The following is a 27193-nucleotide window of genomic DNA, read 5'->3' as shown; positions in this document are numbered from 1 at the left end:
GGTATTCTAGATAAAAGCGATCGGGTTAGCAGAAACAGACAGTTCTCATCATTAAATAAATTTAATTATAAATTTTAAATTGACGTGTTATATCTTGTCTTTGTTGAATTTTACAAATATGTAGAAATATTTTTTTCATACGTGTCGGTGATACGGATTGATTCCTCAATCCTGTTGGAAAGCATTTTTAGCTTATTTCTCATTTTGATTACATTAATCTTATATTAGACTTAGTTCATTATCGTTGATAAGTGATAAGCGAGAGATTTTTCGATTTCCTTTGGATACAATCCCTGCTTATATCAATGTGATATGTACAACATTTTTATGCTTTATTTTCTTAAAAGATTATAAATAAATTTGAACTAAACAATGTATTATCTAAAACTCTATTCATTATGTTTTCGTCTAATTGAAAATTGAAAAAAAAATCAACAAAATCAATCTTATCCAAATGTTGATTTTTTTTAACGAAGAATTAGTGACTACACCTCTCTTGAACATTATGTAAAGAGCTGTATATTCGTTCCAAAAACATAGTTTTCTTTTGCAGGAGGCTCGTAGACCCACAATATTATGTTCACATCGCCCGATTGCGATTGCTTCGAGTCAAGTACGAGACAGTGAGACACTGAAGACGGCCTTACTGTTGAGGTTGAAATACGTATCTGTCAAGATACAATTAAGTGGTGGAATTCAATGGGATTGTACAAACTCGTCTTATGACAAGTGAAGACATTCCACTAAAAAGCTCAAAATAATTTTCTTAACAAAAAACACATGCTTTTTGGCACTTACCCTCAACTTTGTCCTCAACCGATTTACATTTGACGGGGAATCTTGTCTCTGTTTTCCTTAATCGGACTATGCACTCAAAAGCTATGGCAAACATATTTTTTGAAGCACGAGAAGGGCCCACCTCTAAGTGGGTTCAGCCTTTTTTTTTGTATAAAGAAAATGTATTCTCCTAGTAGGGATAACGTCTTGCTCTAATTTAGCCTAAACGAGACACTGAAGACGGTCTTACTGTTGAGGTCGAAATACGTATCTGTCAAGATACAATTAATGGGATATTGTACAAACTCGTCTTATGACAAGTGAAGACATTCCACTAAAAAGCTCAAAATAATTTTCTTAACAATATTTTATTCATACTTTTGAACCCAATGGACAACCATACCATTATAAAATTGAATAGTGGTTAGGTTTGGCATTGTTCATGATGATCACTTATATGCTTGTTTTTTTTCTGTCGTCTTGAAACGCAACGTTAGAAACCATAACTCCTACACAGAAGCTAAGACCACCGACGAACTAAAATATAGCGATCTGATCGCAGACAAACAGACATAACACTCATGAAGTTATCATCGTTCACTGATTTACTGATCAGTTTAAATAATCATTAGTTGGCCAATCGATCACTTAGCGGGCTTGGTAGTCATATGGCTACTGCTTCTGCCTCATACGCAGGAGGTCGTGGGTTCAATCCCAGGTCCGTTCCATTCTCCTACTTTGTATCTTCTCTATATTTCGCATGTTCTTAGCAATCGCTAGAACTGGAAATGGACTTCCATACCGTTTCCATCTCAATTCCTATACCTTCAACTTTAATATTCCAACAGTAATCTGCTAGAATTGGAAATGAACTATAAAGCACGTTTCCAAACATCCAATTAGAAATTCCATCAGTTGCTTTCTCCTCTCTATCACTTGGCAGCTCGTTAACCAAGGCGGACCTCTGCCTCTCGAACCTAACCCAAAAACTCCAATAAATTCCGCATGAACTCGTGGCAAGTGCAGAGGTATATTCGGCTTGCAGTGGGCGAGTGATTGCATCATCATTTCCTCCCCTTCCATACATTGACTTGCATTCTGACGTGGCAGGCGCCAGTATGACCTAACAAATGAGATCACCAGTACTTGTACATTGAAGATGTGTGCTAGTCCCAAGCAAACATCTGTTGGTTCCCTGTGCAAGAACAGCTGATCTGGTCATAATGGAGTAGCAACTACGAGCGGTCAATCAAGCTCAAGCTCAAGCTCAAGCTAAGTTGATTATTTTAGAGATATTAAACTTTAAGCGAAAGGCATGCCATACTGATTTCCGAAAGTTAACTCCTAGTGTGCCGCTTAAAGTAGGCGATTCATTAGGGCCTAATGAATTATTGGCAGTGGCTGATTTTCTACCCGCCGCAGCCACATCCAGGCGCTTATAGTATATGCACAAAATAATAGCCAGCAGAGTTAACCGCCAGAAATTTGTATGGCGAAGACATCTAACGCTGGTTTTCTCCAAATTAGAACTTTTCATGAAAACTATTTGGTACCGGTTATGAGGGATGGCGTCCGCTACTACGCCTACCAAATATTTTTTCGATTGAAGTGCTTAATTTTGAGAAATCGAACCTTAGATGCCTTTCGCCATACTGATTTCAGAAAGTTAACTCCTAGTGTGCCGCTGTAAGCACGCTCAAAGCAGTCGATTCATTGGACTCGCCCGTACTACTAGCGAAAATAGGTTTAACGTACGGATTGCGAGAAATATTCAACTTCGATAGTTCCCCATTCCGGTTTTCAACTTGACTAGCGATATTAGTTTGGCAACAACTTCGGAAGAAAGCTCAATAAATCGCCTGCTTTGAGCGTGCTTACAGCGGCACACTAGGAGTTAACTTTTGGAAATCAGTATGGCGAAAGGCATCTAATGTTTAATATCTCGAAAATAAGCACCCTAATCGAAAAAATATTTGGTAGGCGTAGTAGCGGACACCTTCCTACATAACTGGTACCAAATAGTTTTTCGTGAAAAGTTCCTACTGGTGAGAAAACCCGCGTTAGATGTCTTTCGCCATACAAATTTCTGGTGGTTAACTCATGCTGGCTATTTTGCGCATATACTATAGCGCCTGGATGTGACAGCGGCGGGTAGAAAATCAGCCACTGTCAATAATTCATTCGGAAGTCCCGACTTTCGAATTCTAATTTGGTGCTACGCCGACAATAATAGTGTTTGAATACAGTGCTTAATCGAAAAGAGAAAGGAAACATTCTCAAAGTAACGAGCCTGGAAAAACAAAGAGACGCAATACTCCTACCTTTAACAACCTTGTGCTCGATTGGAACAACTGATTTGACAGCAAATGCGCTGTTCCAATTTTGACACTTCATCTCTTTGTTATAGACGAATCCAAGTAAAAATAAGAAGAAGACACACGACGGTGTTAACTTTGACAGATCCTACAGCGCAGCATACACGGGTAGATCAAACAACCCAAATTTTGAGTTGTTTTCGATCTGGTATCTCTTTCATTCCATCCTTTGATGTCAAAAAACAGAGAAAGAAATCCACCCAACGATAGCAGTTCGATGGGGGAAAGCCAACGCTAGGTTAAAGGGGTTGAACTCAAAGGTTGTTTAAACCTATTTGAACTTAACATTAGGTGGAAACAACTTAATATTTAGGTACTTTTTTCACACGGGATCAAACGGAAACTACTCAAATCCGAGTTCGGCCATCCAACTCAAAATTGGCTTCCCCCAACAACGGTCCAAATTAAGTGAAATGAACTTAATTTTGAGTTGTTTGAACTTCATTTTGGGTTGTCTGATCTAACCGTGTAGGAAGATCATTTTAAAATGCTTATACCGTGGACCCCCGATAATTTGAACGCTACCTCATTCAAATTAACGGGGTTCATTTTTAATTTGAACTTCTGGTTACTCTATTTGCATCAGAAAAACTGGTTTCTGGCTGCTCTCTTTGCTGGTTTGTTTTGATTCTGCGTTCCGTTTCACGATGCTCCATTTTTCTTTTCTCGATTCCACGTGGTAAATGACGTTTGAACCATTTTTAATTTGAACGATGTTCAAACGAACGGGGTTCAAATTAAAAAGTGTTCAGATTAAAAGCGGTCATATTACCGGGGGTCCACGGTAATAAATTCTAGACAAATTGTAATTAAAATCTGATTGATGTACGATACGGAAAAAGTTCTGAACTACTTATTTGGAAGCTCATCTCATTTTTTTTGCATATTTTCCAAAATGTATCTATCATCCTGAATAGAATGGTATTATACGACTATTTTTCTAGCTATCATTTTTTGAGTATTGAAAATTAAAGAAGAATTGTTTATGGAATCATTCGAAATACCGTACGTTAATCATACAATGTATGATATTTACGATAGGCTTTATGATATTCTGATTTTGGATGATACATTGAATGGGTTGTTAAGTATCGTTACCATTCAAAAACATCAACTTTTTCATATATTTTTGCGAAGACATTTTACCATGAATCATTAGTTTATCTTCATTTTTTGTTTCTAGTGATTATTGGGGTTATGATTATATTCAACAAAAACTTTAAATTGTTTGATTTTTCCTAAAGATTCTGCATTTGATTTGAATTAAACGCTGTACGATAATCGTTCAATTGTATGATTATTGCATTATAATATGTATAATATGATATCCCATAATACCATACAGGTAATGTTCTCATTCGGGTTTTCATTTCATAAAATAAGCCAACACAAGAAAGGTAGTATTATATATTTTATATTGCCTTTTAGCATTTTCTTCTTCTTATTTTCCAAGAACGATTGGAAGAATGTTCTCTATTGTTAGCTTCATTCGTTTTTTGCTGTTCTTATTCGACATCGACACAAATAAATGAAAACAAAAAAAAATCGAAGGTAAAGATTCGATTTAAGATCATGTTATGTAGCGATGTTCATTCAACAGTTTTGCCTGCGAATTATACAAAAAAAGATTAATTTATTTAGTGGTGATGGTTCCTTTCTTACGAACTGCGATTTATAAGTGTCAGGGTGCGCTATAATCCGTAAGACACAAGATATGGATTTGATATATTTGGAATAGCGCTGGAATTTCGGATAAAACATAAATGGCAAATAACAGCAACCCAATAGTTGAACGCAGATTGAAAGTTTATTACAATTGGTCGTGACGCAGAACGGGATCATCGGATACATTGTGCTGAAGGCTTAGTATGTCTACCAGAGTTCCGGCATCCTGAAACGGTCTGTTGTGATACCGTTCAGCTATTGGGTCAACGTTAGGTCTTAATACTTTGCTCTTCGCACACCACATATATTAAAGAAGGTCCAAGAAAATTCTTACCTTCACAGGCATATCCTCGCAGTTCAGCTGAATCCGCTGCAAGATCCGCTAGCGCAGTGCCATAAAACCATTTTACCACCAACCAACCACCAACCAGCGAATGTTTCTAGAAATAATTAAAAATAGATTTACTTCCCGATTTGATATAATAAAGTTTTACTTACATGCATTTTAATCTTTTAAAATTATCCAATTATCCAAATCTTTCGTTGTTTCACTTTCACTCTTTGTATTACCGCCGACTTTAAGGAAAAAAAATATTACCAGTATTGGCTCAAGTCGAGCAACTGCCGCTGACAGAAATGTATTTATTGCACTAAAAATAAAACAAACCTCCTGAAAGTCTCCTTAATAAAGACACAAAAAAATAAAACAAACCTCAACCCTGCAGTCGTGTGTAAAAAACAACCCAGATACTTTTACTACAGATTATTTTTCATTTCTCATTCTAGTAATCATTATTGCAACATGTATAATCCGACAAAAAATTTGTATGATCAGGTCGGTAAATGTATTAATCATATGATTACACATGTATCATACAGTTAATGATGATCGAACATGGAATAGAAAACGTATAATTTTAACCGTTCAGCCTACGATTTATTTCTATGCGGGATAAACTTCGGAACTTTTTCCGTATCATACATCAATCAGATTTTAATTACAATTTGTCTAGAATTTATTATAAGCATTTTAAAATGATCTTCCTATGCTGCGCTGTAGGATCTGTCAAAGTTAACACCGTCGTGTGTCTTCTTCTTATTTTTACTTGGATTCGTCTATAAGAGTGCAACCTCTTTATCTCGAAGTACTCTTGATTTTGGTGTGACAATATTTTTGAACGGTGTCGAAAAAACTCAAAATTAGCGAAACTAGCAATAAAATAATATTCACATTTTGCTTCACAGCGTTTGACAGTTTTGCTTCATGCTGTCTTTTCTGGTCGTGTTTGTTTTCAACTGCGATCTGTCAGTCAGTCCTCTCGAATGAAACGATTTGTGCAGTATAGACGAATCCAAGTAAAAATAAGAAGAAGACACACGACGGTGTTAACTTTGACAGATCCTACAGCTCAGCATAGGGAGATCATTTTAAAATGCTTATAATAAATTCTAGACAAAATGTAATTAAAATCTGATTGATGTGCGGTACGGAAAAAGTTGTAAATTACATATCTTAAAGCTTATCTCAATTGTTTGGATAGTTTCCAAAAATGTATCGATCATACGGTTCGGAGCTTTTTCCGTATCGTACATCAATCAGATTTTAATTACATTTTGTCTAGAATTCATTATAAGCATTATAAAATTATCTCCCTATGCTGAGCTGTAGGATCTGTCAAAGTTAACACCGTCGTGTGTCTTAATCTTATCTTTACTTGGATTTGTCTATAGTTGTTGTTGGTTTTTCATATTTTCCTTTCGGAGCGCAGCTTTTGATTTTAGAGCTGTGAGTGAGCCAGTTCGATCAAATTAATACATTTTTATGCTGTTCGCGTGCGTGTGGTATCTGCCTGATGTTGAAATAGTGTGGCTGATGGCTGCAGTCAGTTTCCTTTCGTCGTCGCGGTTGCGTTTGTGGAATTAAATTCAGCGAACTGCACAGTGGCGTGAAAACAGACGACGACGGAGTGGTTTTTGCGAGCGGTTTTTCGGTAAATTCGGGGTGTTGGCCAATACGGGCATTTGGAAACAATCTGGCAGCAGATGGTACTGCCAAATTGCTTCCAGGTAGAACCCAACCCGTTGTGAAAGTGCGGAGGATTGAAGTTGCGAAAACGCGAGAAAAAGGCAAAACTAGTTCATGTTCCATCATCCGGTCAGAAAGAAGCGAGCGGAGAGGGTCACCATCATGGCATAATAATAGGAACTGCAGTTCGAGGAGAAGATTAGGATGAAGAATATGGTAGTTAGCTAGTTCCGAAAGAAGTAGACCACTAGTTGTTGTTTAGTGGAAGTTTTTTTTTCCGTGGGTGTTTGTATGTTATGAGTGGTGTCTCGGGGACCAGTTTCTTCAAGAAGGCCATTCCATGCGGAGAAAGGAACTGGCTATCAGAGAACAGAGTGAAGAAAAAAAATGGATACTGAAATTGAAGCAACATGAGTGAAAATCAGGCCGCTTGATGCTTGTTACCTGATGCTGCAGATGGTTGATGGAACGAAACGAACGAAACAGGAAGAACCAGTGGAGAACTGTTGTGGGGGATGGGAAAAGCAAAACGTTCACCGAAGAAGAATGAAGAGTGAATAACCACCAGTAGACCGCGAGAGCAGCGAGCAGTTTAGTCAGTAGCCAGAAGAAGGACAACTTTGGGAAAAGCGACCAAATTGTGTAACACGGTATTTCTCAATGCACGTATTGCGATCCACCAGATGTGATTATTATTGTCATCGTTTTTATTGGAGCGATTTGCAGCCCTAGACTGGCTCATCTTTAAACCAGATGTGATAATTTTGTAATATGAGAACGAGAACTACTCTGCATTCGTACTTTTCAAATTATCTATTTAAAATTTCAATTATAGGGGTTAGCTGGTTTTGGCTACTTGTTTGTCTTCTGTCGAATCGCCACATTAATATGTTTCAATCTTTGTAAATCGAAGTTGTATAAATTAGAAAGTAAGGTATAAACAATAGTTTTTTGATTTTTTCTTTCATAGCAAGCAGGTCGATTCACTTTACGAAGGAATGAAATGTTAACATTTTTTTTAGCCAAACGTTCACTACTTCCAGTTTTTGATCAGTCTTTATTAAAGTGTTTGCTCCGACGATGTCATAATGGATTTAAAATAGACTCTTTCTGGGCTGTTGATTTCTAAGGTTTGGGATACTTCCGTTCAAAGCAATCTCAACCATAATTACGATACGATTACTACTGTAACAAGTGGAACGTCTACAGATCACTGCTGGAACCTCTGATCTAACCTGTTTGTGCAACAATGTTGCAGTGTCGCTAGCAAGTTTATTTCGCGATAAAATTTGAGGAATAGCACCAAGTGCTTCCATATATTTTCCCAAGAGCTACCGTTCGATTATGACTGAAGAAAAGAACCTGAACGGTGTGGAGGATTGACTTCATCCAGTTCCAATCAATGGGAACATATGTGTGAGTGTGTACACCACTATTTTGATCCAACGATCGACAACCGCTGGTGTGTTGCTGAAAACTGACCGAAGGAAAGGAGTGAGTATGGGGATTACAAAGAACCCACTTTACTCTATATATGTGTGTACCACCTGGCCCTTCTCGGTTTCGCACTGGATCAGATGCATATTGGCCGAACCGGTGAGCAAAAGTGACTGACTGCCGACTGGCTTGGCTTTGGCTGGCGGCTGCCGGTTCCGTGAGTTGCACCTGAAATTGGGGTAGACAGTAATTGCCCGGAGGCAACGCACTTCACTGCGCATTGGCCGATGATAAGCGCTGCACTGTGTGGTTGAGCTTGAACTGTGTTGAAGATATCGTGTGCGTTGATGCACTTCTTGCTTTTCCTTCGATGTATCGTTGCATGCATCGAGGGCAATTTCACCGGGTGCTGGGCCGATGGTCTGCAAGCCATTTGAGAGATTTGGCAAAAAAAGGCAATCGGGGGTCACTTCCGAGAATTAACGCGTTTTGAAAGATTTTCTAATCGGCACAACAATTGAATGAACTCTAATAGGTTTGGCAACGCAAATCGACTCATTTTTTTTTTAATTTGTTCGCAACACATGTTTTATTTATTATCATCTCAGTACTGTAAAAACATAATGGATTCCATATGTTGGCTCTATGTGTGATTCTTTGGTCGTACCGATTTTTTGGTAAATATTGAAACAAAATTTGTAATAATAAAATCCTTTGAAACTTGTATAATTGTTTGTTATAAGCAAGTACAAAGATGGCTTTGTACTACTTGATATATGCTATCAAGCTATAGAAAATGTTGCTTCTTTGCACAAAAGTTTCTGAAAACTTAAAAATAATAATCTAATTGTTCAACTGGAAAATTAAGTTGCCACAATTTTTTTAATCGAATGTATAAACGGTGGATTTTCCTTATATTCATCAAAGGTGAAATGCTGTTATTGCACGATGGGAGGCAGTTGTGCCCATATAGACGGACGAATCCTAAAGAGATAATAACAAATTGTTGATCTATGTCGAAAAGTATAATAAATATACATTGAATGCGCTAAAGTGGAATTACTTTCCTTAAATACATTTAAAGTTACGTTAAGATATACAACGAGAAAGACAAAAATACCGAAACCTGCAAGGATGATAAACGACTAGCCAAACTATTTGACACAATGCTTTATATTGCTTTCCGCCGATGATGTCAAGGTTTCCAGAGTTGGCAATTGAATCAGTTCAAGATTGCGCAAAGATTCGAACCGTTTGCAATGCAGAAACCTCCGGAATCTTTGGTCGAAATTCAATAACTTCTTTCGCCTAATAAAAATTGTAGAGTAGGTGGTTCTAGGATTTCCAAAGTTAACGATTGCAAATTAACGAATGAATATTTATTTGCAATTAGGAAAATTATGTTACTAAGGGGTTTTAAGGATAGCGTTGAGTATTACTGATTGGCTACTCGATTACGCCCCCTTTCAGTCAGTCAGTCCAAGGCTTGCTCGTACAGTTTTGACCTCCTAGGGGGTCCAGTACCCCCTAGGGGTACCTGCGCTGACCCCAGGGGGTACCTCGAACAAAAATGCGTAATGGCGGACGTATTACAATTCCAATCAAAACATATTGATAATAAAAATGAAATAAAAATATTAAAGAATATGTTAAAAATATGCTTCTGAACTAAAATCTTGAATTTAAAGGTTTGAGCGGCATGAAGGCTTTTTTCCTAAAAACTCAGTTGTTTCGTTGCAAGAAGATTGGAAGCTTCCTTCTACGCTTCTCGGAAGCCTACTTCCAAGCAGCTTAAAGGCCTCCTTTCAAGAGGCTTGGAAGTCTCATTTCAAGAGGCTCGGAAGCCTAATTTAGAGATACTTGGGGACTTCTTTCAAAAGGCCTGGACGCCTCGTTTTTAGAGGCCCTGAATACTCCTTTCAAGAGGCTCGAAAGGTTCCTTTCTAGAGAAGAGAATACTCCCTTTAAGTGGCTCGCAAGCCTACAACTAAGAGCCTCCTTTCAAGAGACCCGGAAGAATCCTTTCGAGGCCTGGAAGCCTCCTTTCAAGAGGCCCGGAAGCCTCCTTTCAAGAGGCCCAGAAGCCTCCTTTCAAGAGGCCTGGAAGCCTCCTTTCAAGAGGCCCGGAAGCCTCCTTTCAAGAGGCCCGGAAGCCTCCTTTCAAGAGGCCCAAGCCTCCTTTCAAGAGGCCCGGAAGCCTCCTTTCAAGAGGCCCGGAAGCCTCCTTTCAAGAGGCCCGGAAGCCTCCTTTCAAGAGGCCCGGAAGCCTCCTTTCAAGAGGCCCGGAAGCCTCCTTTCAAGAGGCCCGGAAGCTTCCTGTCCAGGAGGGCGGAAGCCTCCTTTCAAGAGGCCCGGAAGCTTCCTTTCAAGAGGCGCGGAAGCCTCCTTTCAAGAGGCCTGGAAGCCTCCTTTCAAGAGGCCCGAAGCCTCCTTTCAAGAGGCCCAGGAAGCCTCCTTTCAAGAGGCCTGGAAGCCTCCTTTCAAGAGGCCCGAAGCCTCCTTTCAAGAGGCCCGGAAGCCTCTTTTCAAGAGGCCCAAGCCTCCTTTCAAGAGGCCCGAAGCCTCCTTTCAAGAGGCCCAGGCCTCCTTTCAAGAGGCCCGGAAGCCTCCTTTCAAGAGGCCCGGAAGCCTCCTTTCAAGAGGCCCAAGCCTCCTTTCAAGAGGCCCGGAAGCCTCCTTTCAAGAGGCCCGGAAGCCTCCTTTCAAGAGGCCCGGAAGCCTCCTTTCAAGAGGCCCAGGAAGCCTCCTTTCAAGAGGCCCGGAAGCCTCCTTTCAAGAGGCCCGGAAGCCTCCTTTCAAGAGGCCCGAAGCCTCCTTTCAAGAGGCCCGGAAGCCCTCCTTTCAAGAGGCCCGGAAGCCTCCTTTCAAGAGGCCCGAAGCCTCCTTTCAAGAGGCCCGGAAGCCTCCTTTCAAGAGGCCCGAAGCCTCCTTTCAAGAGGCCCGAAGCCTCCTTTCAAGAGGCCTGGAAGCCTCCTTTCAAGAGGCCCGAAGCCTCCTTTCAAGAGGCCCTGAAGCCTCCTTTCAAGAGGCCCTGAAGCCTCCTTTCAAAGGCCCCGGAACCTCCTTTCAAGAGGCCCGGAAGCCTCCTTTCAAGAGGCCCGGAAGCCTCCTTTCAAGAGGCCCGGAAGCCTCCTTTCAAGAGGCCCGGAAGCCTCCTTTCAAGAGGCCCGGAAGCCTCCTTTCAAGAGGCCCGGAAGCCTCCTTTCAAGAGGCCCGGAAGCCTCCTTTCAAGAGGCCCGGAAGCCTCCTTTCAAGAGGCCCGGAAGCCTCCTTTCAAGAGGCCCGGAAGCCTCCTTTCAAGAGGCCCGGAAGCCTCCTTTCAAGAGGCCCGGAAGCCTCCTTTCAAGAGGCCCGGAAGCCTCCTTTCAAGAGGCCCAGAAGCCTCCTTTCAAGAGGCCCGGAAGCCTCTCTCAAGAGGCACGGAAGCCTCCTTTCAAGCCTCCTTCCAAGAGGCCCGGAAGCCTCCTTTCAAGAGGCCCGGAAGCCTCCTTTCAAGAAGCCTCCTTTCTGAAGCCTTCTGTCAAGAGGCCCGGAAGCCTCCTTTCAAAAGGCTTGGAAGCCTTCTTTCAAGAGGCCCTGAAACCTCCTTTCAAGAGGCCCGGAATTCTCTTTTAAAGAGGCCCGGAAGCCTCCTATTAAGAGGCCCGGAAGCCTCCTTTCAAGAGGCCCGGAAGCCTCCTTTCAAGATGCCCGGAAGCCTCCTTTCAAGAGGCCCGGAAGCCTCCTTTCAAGAGGCCCGGAGCCTCCTTTCAAGAGGCCCGGAAGCCTCCTTTCAAGAGGCCCGGAAGCCTCCTTTCAAGAGGCCCGGAAGCCTCCTTTCAAGAGGCCCGGAAGCCTCCTTTCAAGAGGCCCGGAAGCCTCCTTTCAAGAGGCCCAAGCCTCCTTCAAGGGGCCCAGGCCTCCTTTCAAAGAGGCCCAGAAGCCTCCTTTCAAGAGGCCCCGCAGCCTCCTTTCAAGAGGCACCGAAGCCTCCTTCCAAGAGGCCCGGAAGCCTCCTTCCAAGAGGCCCGGAAGCCTCCTTCCAAGAGGCCCGGAAGCCTCCTTGCAAGAGGCCTGGAAGCCTCCTTTCAAGAGGCCCGGAAGCCTCCTTCCAAGAGGCCCGGAAGCCTCCTTTCAAGAGGCCCGGAAGCCTCCTTTCAAGACGCCCGGAAGCCTTTCAAGAGACCCGGAAGCCTTGCAAGAGAATCGGAAGCCTCCTTTTAAGTGGCCTGAAAGCCTCCTTTTATGTGGCCCAAAACCTTCTCTGAAAAGGTTCGGGAGCCTCCTTACAAGAGGCCCAGAAGCCTCCTATCAAGATGCCCGAAGCCTCCTTTCAAGACGCCCGGAAGCTTCCTTTCAAGAGGCCCGGAAGCCTTTCAAGAGGATCGGAAGCCTCCTTGTAAGTGGTCTGAAAGCCTCCTTTTATGTGGCCAAAAACCTTCTCTGAAGAGGTTCGGAAGCCTCCTTTCAAGAGGCCCGGAAGCCTCCTATCAAGATGCCCGGAAGCCTCCTTACAAGAGGTCCGGAAGTCTCCTTTCAAGAGGCCCGAAGCCCCCTTTCAGGAGGCCCGGAAGCCTTCTTTCAAAAGGCCAGGAAGCCTCCTTTCAAGAAGCCCGGAAGCCTCCTTCCAAGAGGCCCGGAAGCCTCCTTCCAAGAGGCCCGGAAGCCTCCTTCCAAGAGGCCCGGAAGCCTCCTTCCAAGAGGCCCGGAAGCCTCCTTTCAAGAGGCCCGGAAGCTTCCATTCAAAAGGCCTGGAAGCCTTTCAAGAGGCCCGAAAGCCTCCTTTTAAGTGGCCCGAAAACCTTCTCTCTAGAGGTTCGGAAGCCTAGTTTTGTGATGCCCGGACGCCTCTTATAAAGAGACTTAGAAGCCTCCTTTTAAGAAGCTCTGAAGGCTCCCTTCAAAAGGTTCGGGAGGCTTCTTAAAATGGCTCCTTTCAAGAAGCGCAGAAGTCTCGTTTTAAGTGGCCTGGACGCCTCCTTCTAAGAGGCTTGGGATCGAAAGCCTCCTTTCAAGAGGCTCGGAAGGCTCCTTTCAAGAGGCTCGGAAGCCTTCTTTCAAGAATTTCGGAAGCCTCCTTTCAAGAGGCTCGTAAGCCTTCTTCCAAGATGCTCGGAAGCAACCTTTTCAGAAGCTCGGAAATCTCCTTTCAAGTGGTTCGGAAGCCTCATTTCGAGAGGCTCGAAATCGTTCTTTAAAAAGGTGCAGAAGCGTTCTTTGAAGAGGCTAGGGCGCCTCCATTGATGATGCTCAGAAACCTCCCATCAAGAGCATAGCATAGTTACGGTGTACTTCGTGGATTGGACACTAGTGTGTCCTTGTTTTTCTTCACTCATGTTTTTCTTTTGAAATCCTTATCCAGATTGCTATCAGAAATCAAAGTGGGTGTGGTCCTTGATTTCAATCTAGGATAAAAATCACAAAAGCATGAGGATTACTACTCCTGGCCACCCCATCTTCACCGTAACTTGGGAGGGGAAGGAAGTGTTGATGTAGTACTTACTTAACGAGGGGCCCCTGACTCAGCGATACCCTCATAAGTACCACGGAGTTGGATATTGGGAAGGTATTCGTTGGGTCAGGATTTGCCTGTATCTGACAATATGACCGTGGTAGATCTTATACCGCAACACGCAAAGGTGTCTACCCAGCGTTACGGGGGACTCAGAAACCTCCCATCGAGAGGCGCAGAAACTTCCAATAGTGATAAAAGTCCTGTAGGAAGTCCTGATTGGCTTGATGGTTAAACTTTATGTGAGTTGAGCAAACTTTCATTGGAAGACCGCAAAGTGATCGGACGCTCGTGAAAAATGTTATTTACATAAAACTAATTGCTGTATGAACGCAAGGCTCATTGCACTTTTTGTTCCAGCATCACTGCCGTCTGCTGCTTGCTGTTGTTTGCACGAGGCACCACTTTGTGTGGAGGTAAACAAATCCTGAATGAATGAAAAGGCATGTAACGCACACTTTCCACACACAATGCAACGAAGCGACTATAGATGCGAGGGATAGGTTGGAGCCTCTCATTATCGACGTTAATAGTTCGAAGCTGGTCTAAGTGGGATTTTTTTTCGATGCTGGTATTCTTTCGGTAATTCTTCTTATTTCCAAATTCTATCTTTCGAGAAGCTTTCTGGTATTTCTAAAAGACTGATATATGATTCTTGTGATACTGATTTCATGATGATATCATCTATTTCTATAAGATCGTTGTAATTATTTTTTTTTAGTTGCAGAATTATATAATTGATTCTTTTGCTAAATTTGTTTAATTGAATACCCATGATGTGATGTTGATTTAAAATGGGATGTGATGTAAATTTTGATGTGAAAATCATCTCTTATACAATCTAGATTTTTTCTATAATCTGTATTAAAGAGATTTCCAACTCGAGGCAAAACAAATCTAGGAATCACCTAAACTGTTTCACAATTCAGAAAATACACAACTTAGCAAAAAGTGTCTCTAGCCCGGCAGTCTTCGATTTGAATTATCGGCATGTCAATCAAGTATCAACGCAGCAGAGCAAGTTCATTAAATTATTCTCTTCTGAAATCAGTATCACAAGTACACAGCAAATAGTTTTGAAAATTCAACGACTTGTAAAATTGCAGCCAATTCCATCAAACGAATTAACATTTGATATTCAATTCAATTTGACTGAGTTTTACCAGCAGGCACAGTTTGAATTTAATACGCTTTTAAGGGACAATAAGATCGATTGAATATTGCGTTTATTTGCATACTCCAAATATGTGCATGAAAATACATTTAAAATCACATCATATTTTCATCTGTGTATCTTATCTAAATCTTTTAGAAATACCAGAAAGCTTGTCGAGAGTTAGAATTTGGAAATAAGAAGAATTTCCTAAAAAATACCAGCATCGAAAAAAATCCCACTCAGACCAGCTTCGAACTATTGACGTCGAGAATAAGAGGCCCCAACCTATACCTCGCATCTATAGACGCTTCGTTGCATTGTGTGTGGAAAGTGTGCGTTACATGCCTCTTTTTGTTAATCACACCTTCATTGAAATTTGGTTGAATTTTTTCTACCTAGAAGGACGAAGACTCAAACAGCAAGGCCAATAAACGTATCCCTAGTAACCCGCTTTTCATTCATGCTAAGCAAATCCTCCACACAAAGTGGTGCCTCGTGCAAACAACAGCAAGCAGCAGACGGCAGTGATGCTGGAACAAAAAGTGCAATGAGCCTTGCGTTCATACAGCAATTAGTTTTATGTAAATAACATTTTTCACGAGCGTCGGATCACTTTGCGGTCTTCCAATGAAAGTTTGCTGGTAAAATTTCCTATGATGTAGTTAGATCGATTTATCGTTAGAGAATAATGGGACACCTTGGGGATTTTTTCTTGTAAAGGGGGAAACCCATAGTAAATCCTATGGAAAATTAAAATCACCGGCGCTAAAATATAGTTTCACCGATTGATCTGAAATTCCGTACCTACATGCATTGTAAGACCCAAAAGGCTTCTGAAAAATATGAGGGAACGAAAATTTATTTTTTTCATACATCCATGTCCCAGGCTAGTGTACATCGACATTTGCAAACCTCTCATTTACTTCTCCGCGATTAGCCTGTTTTCGCTCTAATTAACCAATCTCGAGTTAATAATGCTTGTTGACTGCTGCTCTGCAAGCCTGCAGGCAATAGGAGTGGTTGCAGTCCTCTGGATGAAGGTATCCGGGTTGTGTCCCGACCCGACCGCAAACGTCTAGCATAGCTCTTCTTTCGACGTCGAAACGAGGACATACGAATAGACGAGCATACGTATGTGTTCTGCAGTTTCATCAACACCAGGGCAGTCAGGGCAAACTGTGCTCTCCGTGTGTCCAAACCTGTAATGGTACTGCCGGAAGCAGCCATGGCCTGACAGGAATTGTGTCAGATGGAAGTGAACTTCCCCATGGGTTGTCCCCATTCAGCTCGATATGTGAGGTATCAGCCGGTGGGTCCACCTACCTTTAGAAGAGTTATCCCACTCATGCTGCCGTCTGGTAACCGAAGTCACCCTGAAGCGATCGTGGGCTCCTCTGGTGCCACGTAGCACGAAACACTCCTCGTCTTCCCGGATGGCCAGCCCGGGGGTCTGATGTTTTGGTTGTGTTTTCGTAGTATGGATGCAGTCTCTTTTCATCTGCTTTTCGTTTATGGAACTGTCAGTGTGGATCGCACCTATCTTTTTTCATCCCGTGATTACGCTTATGGCTGTCAGTGCGGAATTTTCAATGTTGGCTACGAAACAAACTGTGGTGGAGGTATACAAGTGTCACTCCCGTGGGCCAGCCCGACTGGCATCATGCTCTCTATCATGAAGGCTGCATCGTGTGATATCGTGCGGTAGGCAGATATCACTCTGAGACACATCAAGCGGTACGTGCTCTCCAACATCCGCAGGTAACTGGTTACCCCCAGAGCTCTCGCCCAGGACGGGCCGCCGTATCTAAGAAAATATGCGGCACCGCCTGCCAGTATCCTACGTCTACTGGCACACATCTTGGAACTTGGAACATCATTCTCGATAATGCCGCTACATCAGTCGAAGCCCTCTTGCACGCATAGTCGACATGGCTGCCAATCTACCAACGCATTCCCGCTTAGACCTTTAGTGTTGGCCAATATCAGTGATGAGACGATCACTATGGGTGTAACTCTCATCTCATTCACCCGCCAGTCCAAGTCTGGTGCCAGACCAGTACTGGCAAACGTTATGTCAATCCATGACTCGACCCCGTTTCTTCGCTAGCGCCTCTAGTAACGCTTGACCCCAGGGTTTCGACTTTTCGTTTCAATGAGACCAAAGTAAGCGTTTTTCGGACCAAGGGAAAATCTTGTTTCGTTGTTTATGTTGAGGATCATCTTTCACCCATCAATCTTTTCTCTAGAATTAGCATTGGAAGATAAACGAAAATCTTGCCTATTAGATGAAAATCCTTTTTCTTTTCATTACTTTCACCTCTCACTCACTTTTCGCGAGAATTATCGCAGAACAATTACAAAATTGTATAGCCGCGCCGGGATTCGAACCCAGAATAGTAACAACAATAGCTGTGAGGATGCGCTTACTTTAGCCACACCACCACGCTATCTGTATGAAAGCCTGAAGTTATTTGTTCCACATAAGCTACTACCATTTGCATTGATGATGCCACGAAAATACTCGAATATGAAAGAAAAAGAGCAAACCAACGTTTAGCGGCAATCGAAGTGAGCGAAAATTGTTATCACTCTCCAGGCTGTTTTTCTTCCCGAAAAGCGATTTCTCCCCGAATACTTTCGTGAGGGAAAAATCATGTGCTCCTGAGATTGAGTGAGCATTATGAACCCTGCTTGACCCCTTCAATTGGTGCATTGATGCTGCCCCACTCCACTGCCCCAGCGTTGAAATCTCCTGCTATGACGACCTGCTTACGACCTGCTAGGGCTATCGTCCGATCGATCGATCATTTGGTTGAACTGTTCTAATGGCCACCTTGGTGGGGCATAGCAGTATAAAAATTTCACAAATTACGTAATGATGTAGACATTGTAGAGGGATGGGGAGGGTAATTTCAAGCGTAGCGGTTTGTTCACTTCTACTTCTTCTTTTTCTTCTTCTTCAATGGCGCTACATTCCAACTGGAATTTGGCCTGCTAGCATTTTCTCAGTTATTAATTGAAAGCTTTTCTATGCCCGCCATTGCAAGAGTATGTATCTTGTGTGCGAGTACAATGGATACACTATGCCCAGGATGTCGAGAATGTTTCCAACCCGAAAATATCCTAGACCGGACCGAGAATCGAGCTCGCCATCTCCGAATTGAAAACCCTACGCCTTTGCTCACAAGGCTACGGGAGACCCCGTAGCGGCTTATTCACATACAAGTTAAATCAGCCAAACAAAAAATGCTACGAGGGAAATGAATGAATGTTAAATTGGCCAAATTCGTTTGATTTTTGTTGCTAAAGATATGGATTTGAAATGCTGAATACCTAATTGCTTTCGGATTATTTCAAGTCGTGTGAAATTGATAATGCATGGCTTCAGTCACACCAGTGTTTTTATTTCTCCTGATAAAGCTGATAAACTTGCCCCAGCAATAATCAATAGCTTATCGTTTACATGTTTGGTATCAACCGACTACTTGAATAAAAAGCTCCTTTTTGAAGTCAATCTCTGTGGGAATAATTTCAATCATGATTAAATAGTGTTCGTAAAAATATGTTCATCATATGCTTTATTTTAGTGCGTTATTGCGACGAATCCTGTAGGTGTCTGCAACGCTTTTATTTCTCATAATTCAAAGATAAAACAAAATCAATAGAATGGCAGAATCGTTTCGGAATTCAGGAGTTAGACGGATGGTAGATAATGCTGAAGTTGGATTGATTCGAATGCCGGTTCGGACTAGAATTTTTTCGGGTAGAAAATTATCTCAACTGCACTCAGCATATGCGTATTCTTACTACCGTAAATAGAAATGTGTATTTGGCTTAGAAACTTTGCAGTTGATAACTGTGATAATGCTTAATGATCCTAAACCTAATAGGTCTTGTATTGTAAAATTGAACAACATTCTGCTTCAAAATCACATTTTACACCGATAGTGCTATGTACTTTATCAAGATGAGAACAAGATATACTTTGTGTTCGTTATCCACATGTTTTTAGTTTATACTGCGTTAAAAATAAACACGTGCTCTATCCATGCGGTCATGAACCACTACACTCCGAAACACTCAACCTTCGGTGAACTTTCTGCTGCTCTCGAATTGAATTAAAACTATCAATGGACTATTTTTTTCAAGTTTAGAGTGAATCGAATCAATCGAGTGTATGATACGCAAGTATAAGTTCCAGTGGCGGATGCTCGTGCTTTTTCAATAAAGACATCCCCAATATCAGTGTACCAAAAAAAACAGTGAACAAGAAGGATAAAAAAAGTGATCGCCATTAGTTAAGGCCTGTCCTGCCTCCCGCGTCCCGGGGAGGAAGCTGCGGATCAGGATCATCACCACCAGCTGCGTCCCGATGGGTTACGATCTGACGCGCTTCCAGGGCGATGTGGACGAGGAACTGATCTGTCCGATTTGTTCCGGGGTGCTCGAAGAACCGCTGCAGGTAAGTTTCTAAATCGATCGGCGTCAACACACAGTCACAGTTGGGAAATTTTCCATTCACCTTTGAGCCAGATAAATAAATATTTTCCTTAAAATGGGAGGAAAGCCATATTTATGGCGATATTTCCGGCGCTGCTGGCTGTCAATATCCCGTAATTTAATTGGCGAAGCGCAATCACACCATCATTATCGAAATTTTGCTTCAGTCTCTTCTACTCTCGTTTCGTTTGACCGCACAAATGCTATCATGCGAGCCATACCCGAACAGTAGTTGAGAACGGAATCATGGTCAACTTTTATTTTTCATAGCGTTGTTATAAAATAAATTCATATCAAGTCGTTTCTATTTAACATTAATCACAAAAATGGGTCAATTCACCAAGATGAATAATATTACTTAGGTAAAAAAAACATTGCTTAGCATTTTGAATTATGAGAAATTTCCTTGAATTAAAAGGGAAGTGAATCACACTGCTTTGCACCTCCAATACTCCTCATCAACGCTGCTATTCTAATCCACATTACTTCCGTAGATTCTCGACACGGACTCGACGGAGAGGTTAGGTCATCAGATCTAGTAACAGTACCTTTTTGGGACAATAGACATATTTGACGGCTCCAATCTGCTTCATTTTTTAGCGAAATGAAATCGCGTTGTTGTATGTTGGGTTCGTTTGCTAAACTTGTCAGAATTCAGCATTTCGAGACAGCCTTGGTTGTCCTTGTGTGTAATAATAACTTGTAATTCTTTTCTCAAATTCTTCAATAAACGCTGCAACCAGAGTGCGATTCTTCCGCATATAAAATATCAGTTATTAAATACATAATACCTTGAATCTATACCATTTCGTCGAATGACATTTGGTCGTACGGATATTGCGTCGAATGGACATTTGGTCGAAGAGACATTTAGTCGTAAATTAATTTTAGTCCACTAGCACATTTTGCCGAAAAGACATTACATCGAATTGACATTTGATCGAATGGACATTTAGACAAAATCAGATTTTGTTCAATTACGTTTGGTAGAAAGGACATTCGGTCGAATGGACATTTGGTCAAAAGCGGATTTTCGAAGGAATAATCTAGATACTTTTAATTGAATGTCATTCCGTCGAATGGATATTAAAACCCTGATTAATCCACCTTCAGTGAGATTTTGACCCTTCCTTAGTCATAATGACATTTTTGACAGACTCCAGTATTTAAAACGAGATAAAACTACTTAGCTTCCCACGGCGATGTACCGTGAAAGGGACAAAATAATTGCCTACCCAAAGGCGGATGTCATGGGTTGAACGACAACTTAACGAATGATAACGTACTATACTTCATGTTGCCTATCTATAAGGCGCTCGTTGGATTGAATAGCGATTGTGACATGTTTAGTAACTACCGTAACGCTGGTTGCATATATTGTACTCGTAATTTCCAGAGACCTCGATATTAATTAATTCAGAACTAACTAAATCAGTCATTGATCTGAGCGAAACTCAATAGCGTTCAATAATAACATATATTTCGCCTTATGTTATTATTGAACGTTATGTTATTATTAACTAATGTTATTATTAACTAAACTTGTTTAATACCTTTAAAATGAGTGAGATTTATATGGTAGTAAATTACAGAATTTGCACACATACGCACACATACAGGCATATAAGTGGTATATTAGTGTCTCAAAACATGCTCACATTTGCAATCTAGCTTCCACTGCAGAAATTTTTGAAATCCCTTCCAATTTTTACGTTTTTGCTTTTCTGAGAAGATTTTTTTGTACATGCTTCTATATGTTCCTCAATTAAAATCATTTATTCCTTTGAAACAAATCAGAAAAATAGGCATATTCCCATATCATATCATTTGTTATAATTATATTTTCAATATCAAAGCGAATTTGTTTCAAATACCTTACATTTTATTTAATAATTCACGCGATTTCTTGATAGACTATTACGTAACACACCTGCGTAACGCATACAAAGTGAAATTATAGACACTTCCGAAGGAAGGGTCAAAAGGACTTTGATCTATAATAATCAAACAATAAGTTATTTATAGCGATGTTTCAAAAAATCACATAATTATTGCTCCAATATTGTCCAAAGAATGATGGGTTCATAAAAAGAATACATAATAGGAAAACGTTGAATATTCCCGACAAGATATTAGCTTTGGCGAACCTCTCTAACCGACTACGATGAAACTATGTCATCTGATCAAAAGATATTTAATCGAATGATGTATTTCAAAATGTTGGAAAGACATTACGTCGAATAGACAATAGGAAATATGACCATTTGGTCAAAATTAAATTTTCAACCTATTTTTAACGTATTATGGTTGGGAGGGGTTGTATAGTAAACTAATTGTTGTACAAATATTGTGTGAAAGAAAGAGTATCAATGAAAAGAATAAGAAAACAGTTTCCATCCAACCAAATGTCCCTTCGACTAAACGTCCTTTCGACGGAATGTCATTCGACTAAAGTCAATCAATGAAATGTTCCATAGCCAAGTACGATGACGTATTGGCAAAAGAACACTGATATCATTGTATTTGTTATTTCTGGAGGTTTTCAATTTTTCTATAGTACACCTGAGTCTACACAAGTTTCTGTTTGCTCAGGTGAAAAATCCTTAACGCTTCCGTATTCGTTTCTTCCGCTGCTGATTAAACTTCCTCTAATCAGATATTTTTTTCAAATGTAAGCAAAAATCTATTGACCGAGTTCGGTGATCTAGTGGTGGTCGTGAGTACAATTCCTTTCCTACTTTGTATTTCTATCTTAGTTATTTCTGTGTTTTACGTTCTACCAAAACGATTCATTCTCTTATAACCTCCTGCAAAATCCTAAAACCTACTGTGACACCTATGAGCACCTAGCAGCACACATGTTCCACATGGGTTACTGCAATTCATATATGACCAGATTCAATCACAACTAAGTTTCTGTAACCATTTTTGTCTGATTTGTGCTGCTCGGGTAGGTTCATGGTCATCCAAGAAAACCCTGGAATAGGCCTTTAAATCTGCATGGGTACCCAGATATCTGCATATGTTTATGGTCTATGTTTGCATATGTTTATGGTCTTCCAAGAAAATGTTAGAATAGGCCTCAGGATCTTCACACGTAACCAGATACCGGATTGTTTCAAAGTGGTATATGCCCTTTGTGGTACATAGAATCTACCGCTTTCATTGCATATGTTCATGGGTATCCAAGAGAACACTTGAACAATCCTCAGGAACTTCACGCGTAACCAGAGTTCTTTCGGCCCATTTGAATAGTTATACATGCATTTTATGGTACGTAGAATAGAATGCACCCATTTCGAATGTTCATGGTCATCCAAGAAAATCCTGAAGTAAGGCACCAGAGATATATCAGCCTGTTTTAAATTTGGTACACCCGATCCTGTTTTTACACGGATTTTTTTTACACGGCCGTGTAAAAAAAAATCCCATACAAAATTTTTGAAAAGTTGCTCCATTTTGCATGATTCGTCGAGAAATCATAAAACTTTTTTTACACGGATTTTCAAATTTTGAACTGAAAACTTTTTTTACACGGAACGCATCCCCCGTGTAAAAAAAGAATCGGGTGTACATGCCTTTGGGGTCCATGAATAAAATGCGTTCATGGCATATGCTAATGGTCATCCTAGAAATTTATGAAGTAAGACTTCTAGGCTTACACGAATATCTAGAGGGTCTTTAAAGTCACTCCTTACGGAATCCAAGTTTCAAAGTGCTCGCGTTTTCGGGGGCACACCACTCGATACGGAAGCAAAGCACAACTATAATTTTTTATTACTTCACGCATGCTGCGACGCAGCAAAGCTAAATCAACAAAAATGACAGTTGTGCGCTGCATCCGTAACGAGTGGCGTGCCCCCGAAAACGCGAGCACTTTGAAACTTGATTTCCGTGAGGAGTGTCGTTGAATCGTTCCAAATTATTCACATTTTTCATTTCCAAAGAATAGACAACTTCATATTAGTGATATGAATGAAGTTTGTATACTACCTGGAACCAACAACAACAAGACAACAATAACTACTTGGAATGCTAATATATCAAGATGACATCTTATTTATTCTTCAATAACTGCCCAGAGCTAATGACAACAACTTGAACTACTTGAAATGCAAACATATACCAATAGCCTTCCGTTCGTGGGTTGACCTGCAGATCATTCCTATATGGAGTTCATAGACTACCTAGTACCATGGCAAAAACAAAAACTACAGCAGATGTTCGATAACTGCAAGTCATTTAACTGCAATGCTTTTTAACTGCAATTCGATAGTTGCAACAGTTTTACAGTTATCGGACCTCTAAACTTCAATGTCAGACTCAATGACAGCTGCATTGCGCTGCACATTTAGATGCACTTTTATTGCATCTGACGTCGATTGACAACCGTTTGACGTCTAGGTGCGTTGAAGTTATCGAACGGCATTCGATAACTGAAAAGTAAACATTTTGCAGTTATCCAAAGGCTACTGTACTAGGAAAGCGTACATGCACTCAGATGAGATTGACCCGATTTTGTCACTCTCAGATTTTGTTTACCCATGATTTTGCCTAACCCTTCACTGCCTGTAGCTTATTATGAATCATTTATGAGTACCTGTTAATAAGTTTGTAAGTCTCTTCGACAAAAAAATACGGATTCCATTCACGTATTTTGCCTTGCCTTCATTACGGAGCCCACGACAATGAAATTTATTTTCAAATAACTGCCTCCATTAAGGAGGTTGATCCATCGACCTTGACTCTATTTCATAGACTACCTGGAGCTCAAGACAACAACAAGAACTACTTGGAATAAAAACATATACCAAGATGGGGTCACAAAACTTGTTTATTCTTCGACAACTGCCTCCATTACGGAGATTGATCCGAAGAACTTGACTGTATGGAGTTCGTAGACTACCTGGAACTCACGACAAACAACAAGAACTACATGGAATACAAACATATACCAAGAAGGGGTCACAAAACTTGTTTATTTTTCAATAACTGCCTCCATTAAGGGAGTTCGTAGACTACCTGGAGCCTCCGACAATAAGAACTACTTGGAATACAAACATATACCAAGAAGGAGTCACAAAACTTGTTTATTCTTCAATAACTGTCTCCATTACGAAGTTTGATCCACAGACCTTGACTCTATGGAGTTCGTAGACTTCCTGGAACCAATGACAACAACAAGAACTACTTAGAATGTGTTTGTGCAAATCGTTTTTCGCGTCGTTTGCCAAAGCTCTCATTTTATTCCTGTTTTTAACCATGTAATATTTGCATTTATTGTCATCAAGTTATACCAAAGTGTTCAGCTTAAAGAGTAGTTCCTGGTTATATATGCCATTCTCACTTTAAGTGCTAATATTGAATGTTACTACACCAAAACTGTTTGTGACTATTGACAATTGATTCCCTGCTCTGTCCATCGCCGTAAGGCGACAGCATTTCGATCGCGATGACGTCGGTGTTATGCAGTGTGTGTGAACAAAGCATCGTTACTGAAAGCGACCGTGTATACTGCTTTGGTGGATGCAGAAAAATTTTGCATGTCCACTGTTCGGAACTGACTAAAGCTGGAGCTAATGCTATGAAAGACAACGTTGGCCTGAAGTACATGTGTTTTGACTGTCGAAAATGCAAATCAGTGTGAACCATATACAGCAAACATGTTCTGAGATGAATGCTAAATTCGACATGCTGGACTGCCGCACCAATGATCTTATTTCTAATGTTGAGAGCATAATCCAGAAACAGTTCCAACTAATCGAGAATTCCATATCGCTGCGTATTGAATCCGTCTTTAATAAACGTATTCAAGTCAGCAACTCTGCTTTGCTACCTACAACACCCTGTAGTAGCAGTTCTAACTCAGCTGCAAAACGACCGTCATTTGCCACTGTTTGTCGTAGTGGAAATAAACGAAAACGATCGTCTTCTGATAAGATTCGCAATGGTGAATCTCCTGTTACTGTACTCCATGAGAATAGCATCCAGTTGGAAAACTCTGAGACTTCTTCCAGCTGTACAAATCTTCATGAGTCTGGCTGGGTATTACGATCGGGCAGGCGCAAGAAAACCACTACATCTGATTTTAGTTCTCAAGCAGTGTCTACCGTTCCTGTGAAAGCTGGAATAATTGCTGATACAATACAATTGAAATCGCCGATAGTCAAAACAAAACGGATTGAAAATATTGAAAAAACGGTACTGTTACGTCCTAAAATTAGCCAGGAAATTGCGGTGACGAAAACTGATTTGTGTGAAAAACTTGATCCTACTGCTTTTGCGGTTAAAGAAGTACGTTTTCGGGATTCGGGCAGCGTGTTGATCCAATGTGATACTAGCGAACAAGCATCAGGTCTTGCTTCTGCAGCATCCAGCTCACTATCGGATAAATACACTAGAAATTATGAAACCACTACATCCTAGAATTAAGCTTGTCGGTCTCATTTCTGACTTCAACGAAAATGATCTGCTACGGAAAATAAAAGCTCAAAACCATCTTCCTTCAGATTTTAAATTCCGACTGGTGCGCGTCACCAAATCACAAAAACAGAACATCGAACGGTTTAGTGTATTACTTGAACTGGACGCTGTATCTTTCGATGCTATCATGAAGCTGCAGTACATAAATATTGGATGGGAACGCCACAGAGTCACTGAAGATATTAATGTTACGCGATGCTACAACTGTTCTGAATACGGTCATCTAGCTTCTTCGTGTGACAAGGCAACCTGTTGTCCTAGATGTGCAGAGGGTCATCCTATTGGTGAATGTGTTTCAACCTATGAGAAGTGTATCAACTGCGACAAAACGAATCGCCTACGTACATCGAAATCTGATGCTTTGGTGGATATCGATCATTCTTCTTGGAGCCTGAAATGTCCGATCTTTATCAAAAGGCGTAATAAGGCACGTCAAAAAATTGACTATTCTACATAGCAGTTAGCGCCTTCGTTGTATGCAGAACATTACACTGAACGAACTCGGTATCAGTCATCGGTGGATTTCCTTTCTTTCTCAGGTAACTATAAGACTGGTATATGTCCCGCCGAAGCAGGGATGACTACTGCACCTTGTCATAGCGATACCTCCATCTTGCAGACCCCTACTCAAGCCTATGTTCCTGTACTGACTGGTGTAACTGACCACTGTCGATCGCCGACTGACCTGCCGCACTCCCTGCAAATTTACCCACAATTAAACGATGTAGTACCTGATCAGCATATGAACACATCGATGGATACTCCGATACGTTATAATTTAAGAATCTTCTACCAAAATGTGAGAGGGCTACGCACGAAGGTGGATGAGTTTTACCTCGCAACGTCTGATGCAGATTATGATGTGATTGTTCTCACCGAGACGTGGCTGAATGATCAGATATTCTCGTCGCAACTGTTTGGAGACCTGTATACCGTATATAGGAAGGATCGGAATGCTGAAATAACCGGAAAGAAACGAGGTGGCGGCGTTATTGTCGCTGTTTCGAATCGCTTGAAATCTGTTGATGTTACGCTTCCTGCACATGACCAACTGGAGCAGTTATGGGTTCGTGTTTCTACTGCTTCGAACGATGTTTGTATTGGTGTGATATATATACCACCAGAATACGCTACTGATCCTCACTACATTGAGCAGCATATTGAGTGTGCCAGTCACGTTGCGGGCTCACTTGGGCTGCATGATTCCCACCTTATACTTGGTGACTATAATCAGCCTGGACTCGTATGGAAAAATGTCCCTAACAATTTCCTATACCCCGACC

At 41.1% G+C, this 27193-nt stretch overlaps 2 protein-coding genes across 4 annotated transcripts in view; both read left to right on the top strand.

Moving 5' to 3' along the window:
• Window positions 1-27193, top strand: part of LOC134225588 (small ribosomal subunit protein uS12m) — a 124454-nt gene that overhangs the window by 1175 nt on the left and 96086 nt on the right. The window lies entirely within an intron of this gene.
• LOC134225586 (E3 ubiquitin-protein ligase NRDP1) overlaps window positions 6533-27193 on the top strand; it is a 40518-nt gene continuing 19857 nt past the window's right edge. Inside the window, exons 1-2 of one of the 3 annotated variants that reach the window (XM_062705781.1) lie at window positions 6533-6808; window positions 19082-19389. In XM_062705781.1, the coding sequence (XP_062561765.1) occupies window positions 19300-19389 (90 nt within the window). In that variant the 5' untranslated portion in view covers window positions 6533-6808; window positions 19082-19299. Of the gene's footprint in view, window positions 6809-7350; window positions 7494-19076; window positions 19390-27193 lie in introns of those variants that run through there. The other 2 variants (XM_062705780.1, XM_062705782.1) reach the window with 2 other exon arrangements.

The sequence above is a fragment of the Armigeres subalbatus genome, chromosome 3 (assembly GCF_024139115.2).
Source record: "Armigeres subalbatus isolate Guangzhou_Male chromosome 3, GZ_Asu_2, whole genome shotgun sequence".
Taxonomy (NCBI): domain Eukaryota; kingdom Metazoa; phylum Arthropoda; class Insecta; order Diptera; family Culicidae; genus Armigeres; species Armigeres subalbatus.
The sequence above is the reverse complement of the archived record's forward strand: the minus strand, read 5'-3'. Positions and strand labels throughout refer to the sequence as shown.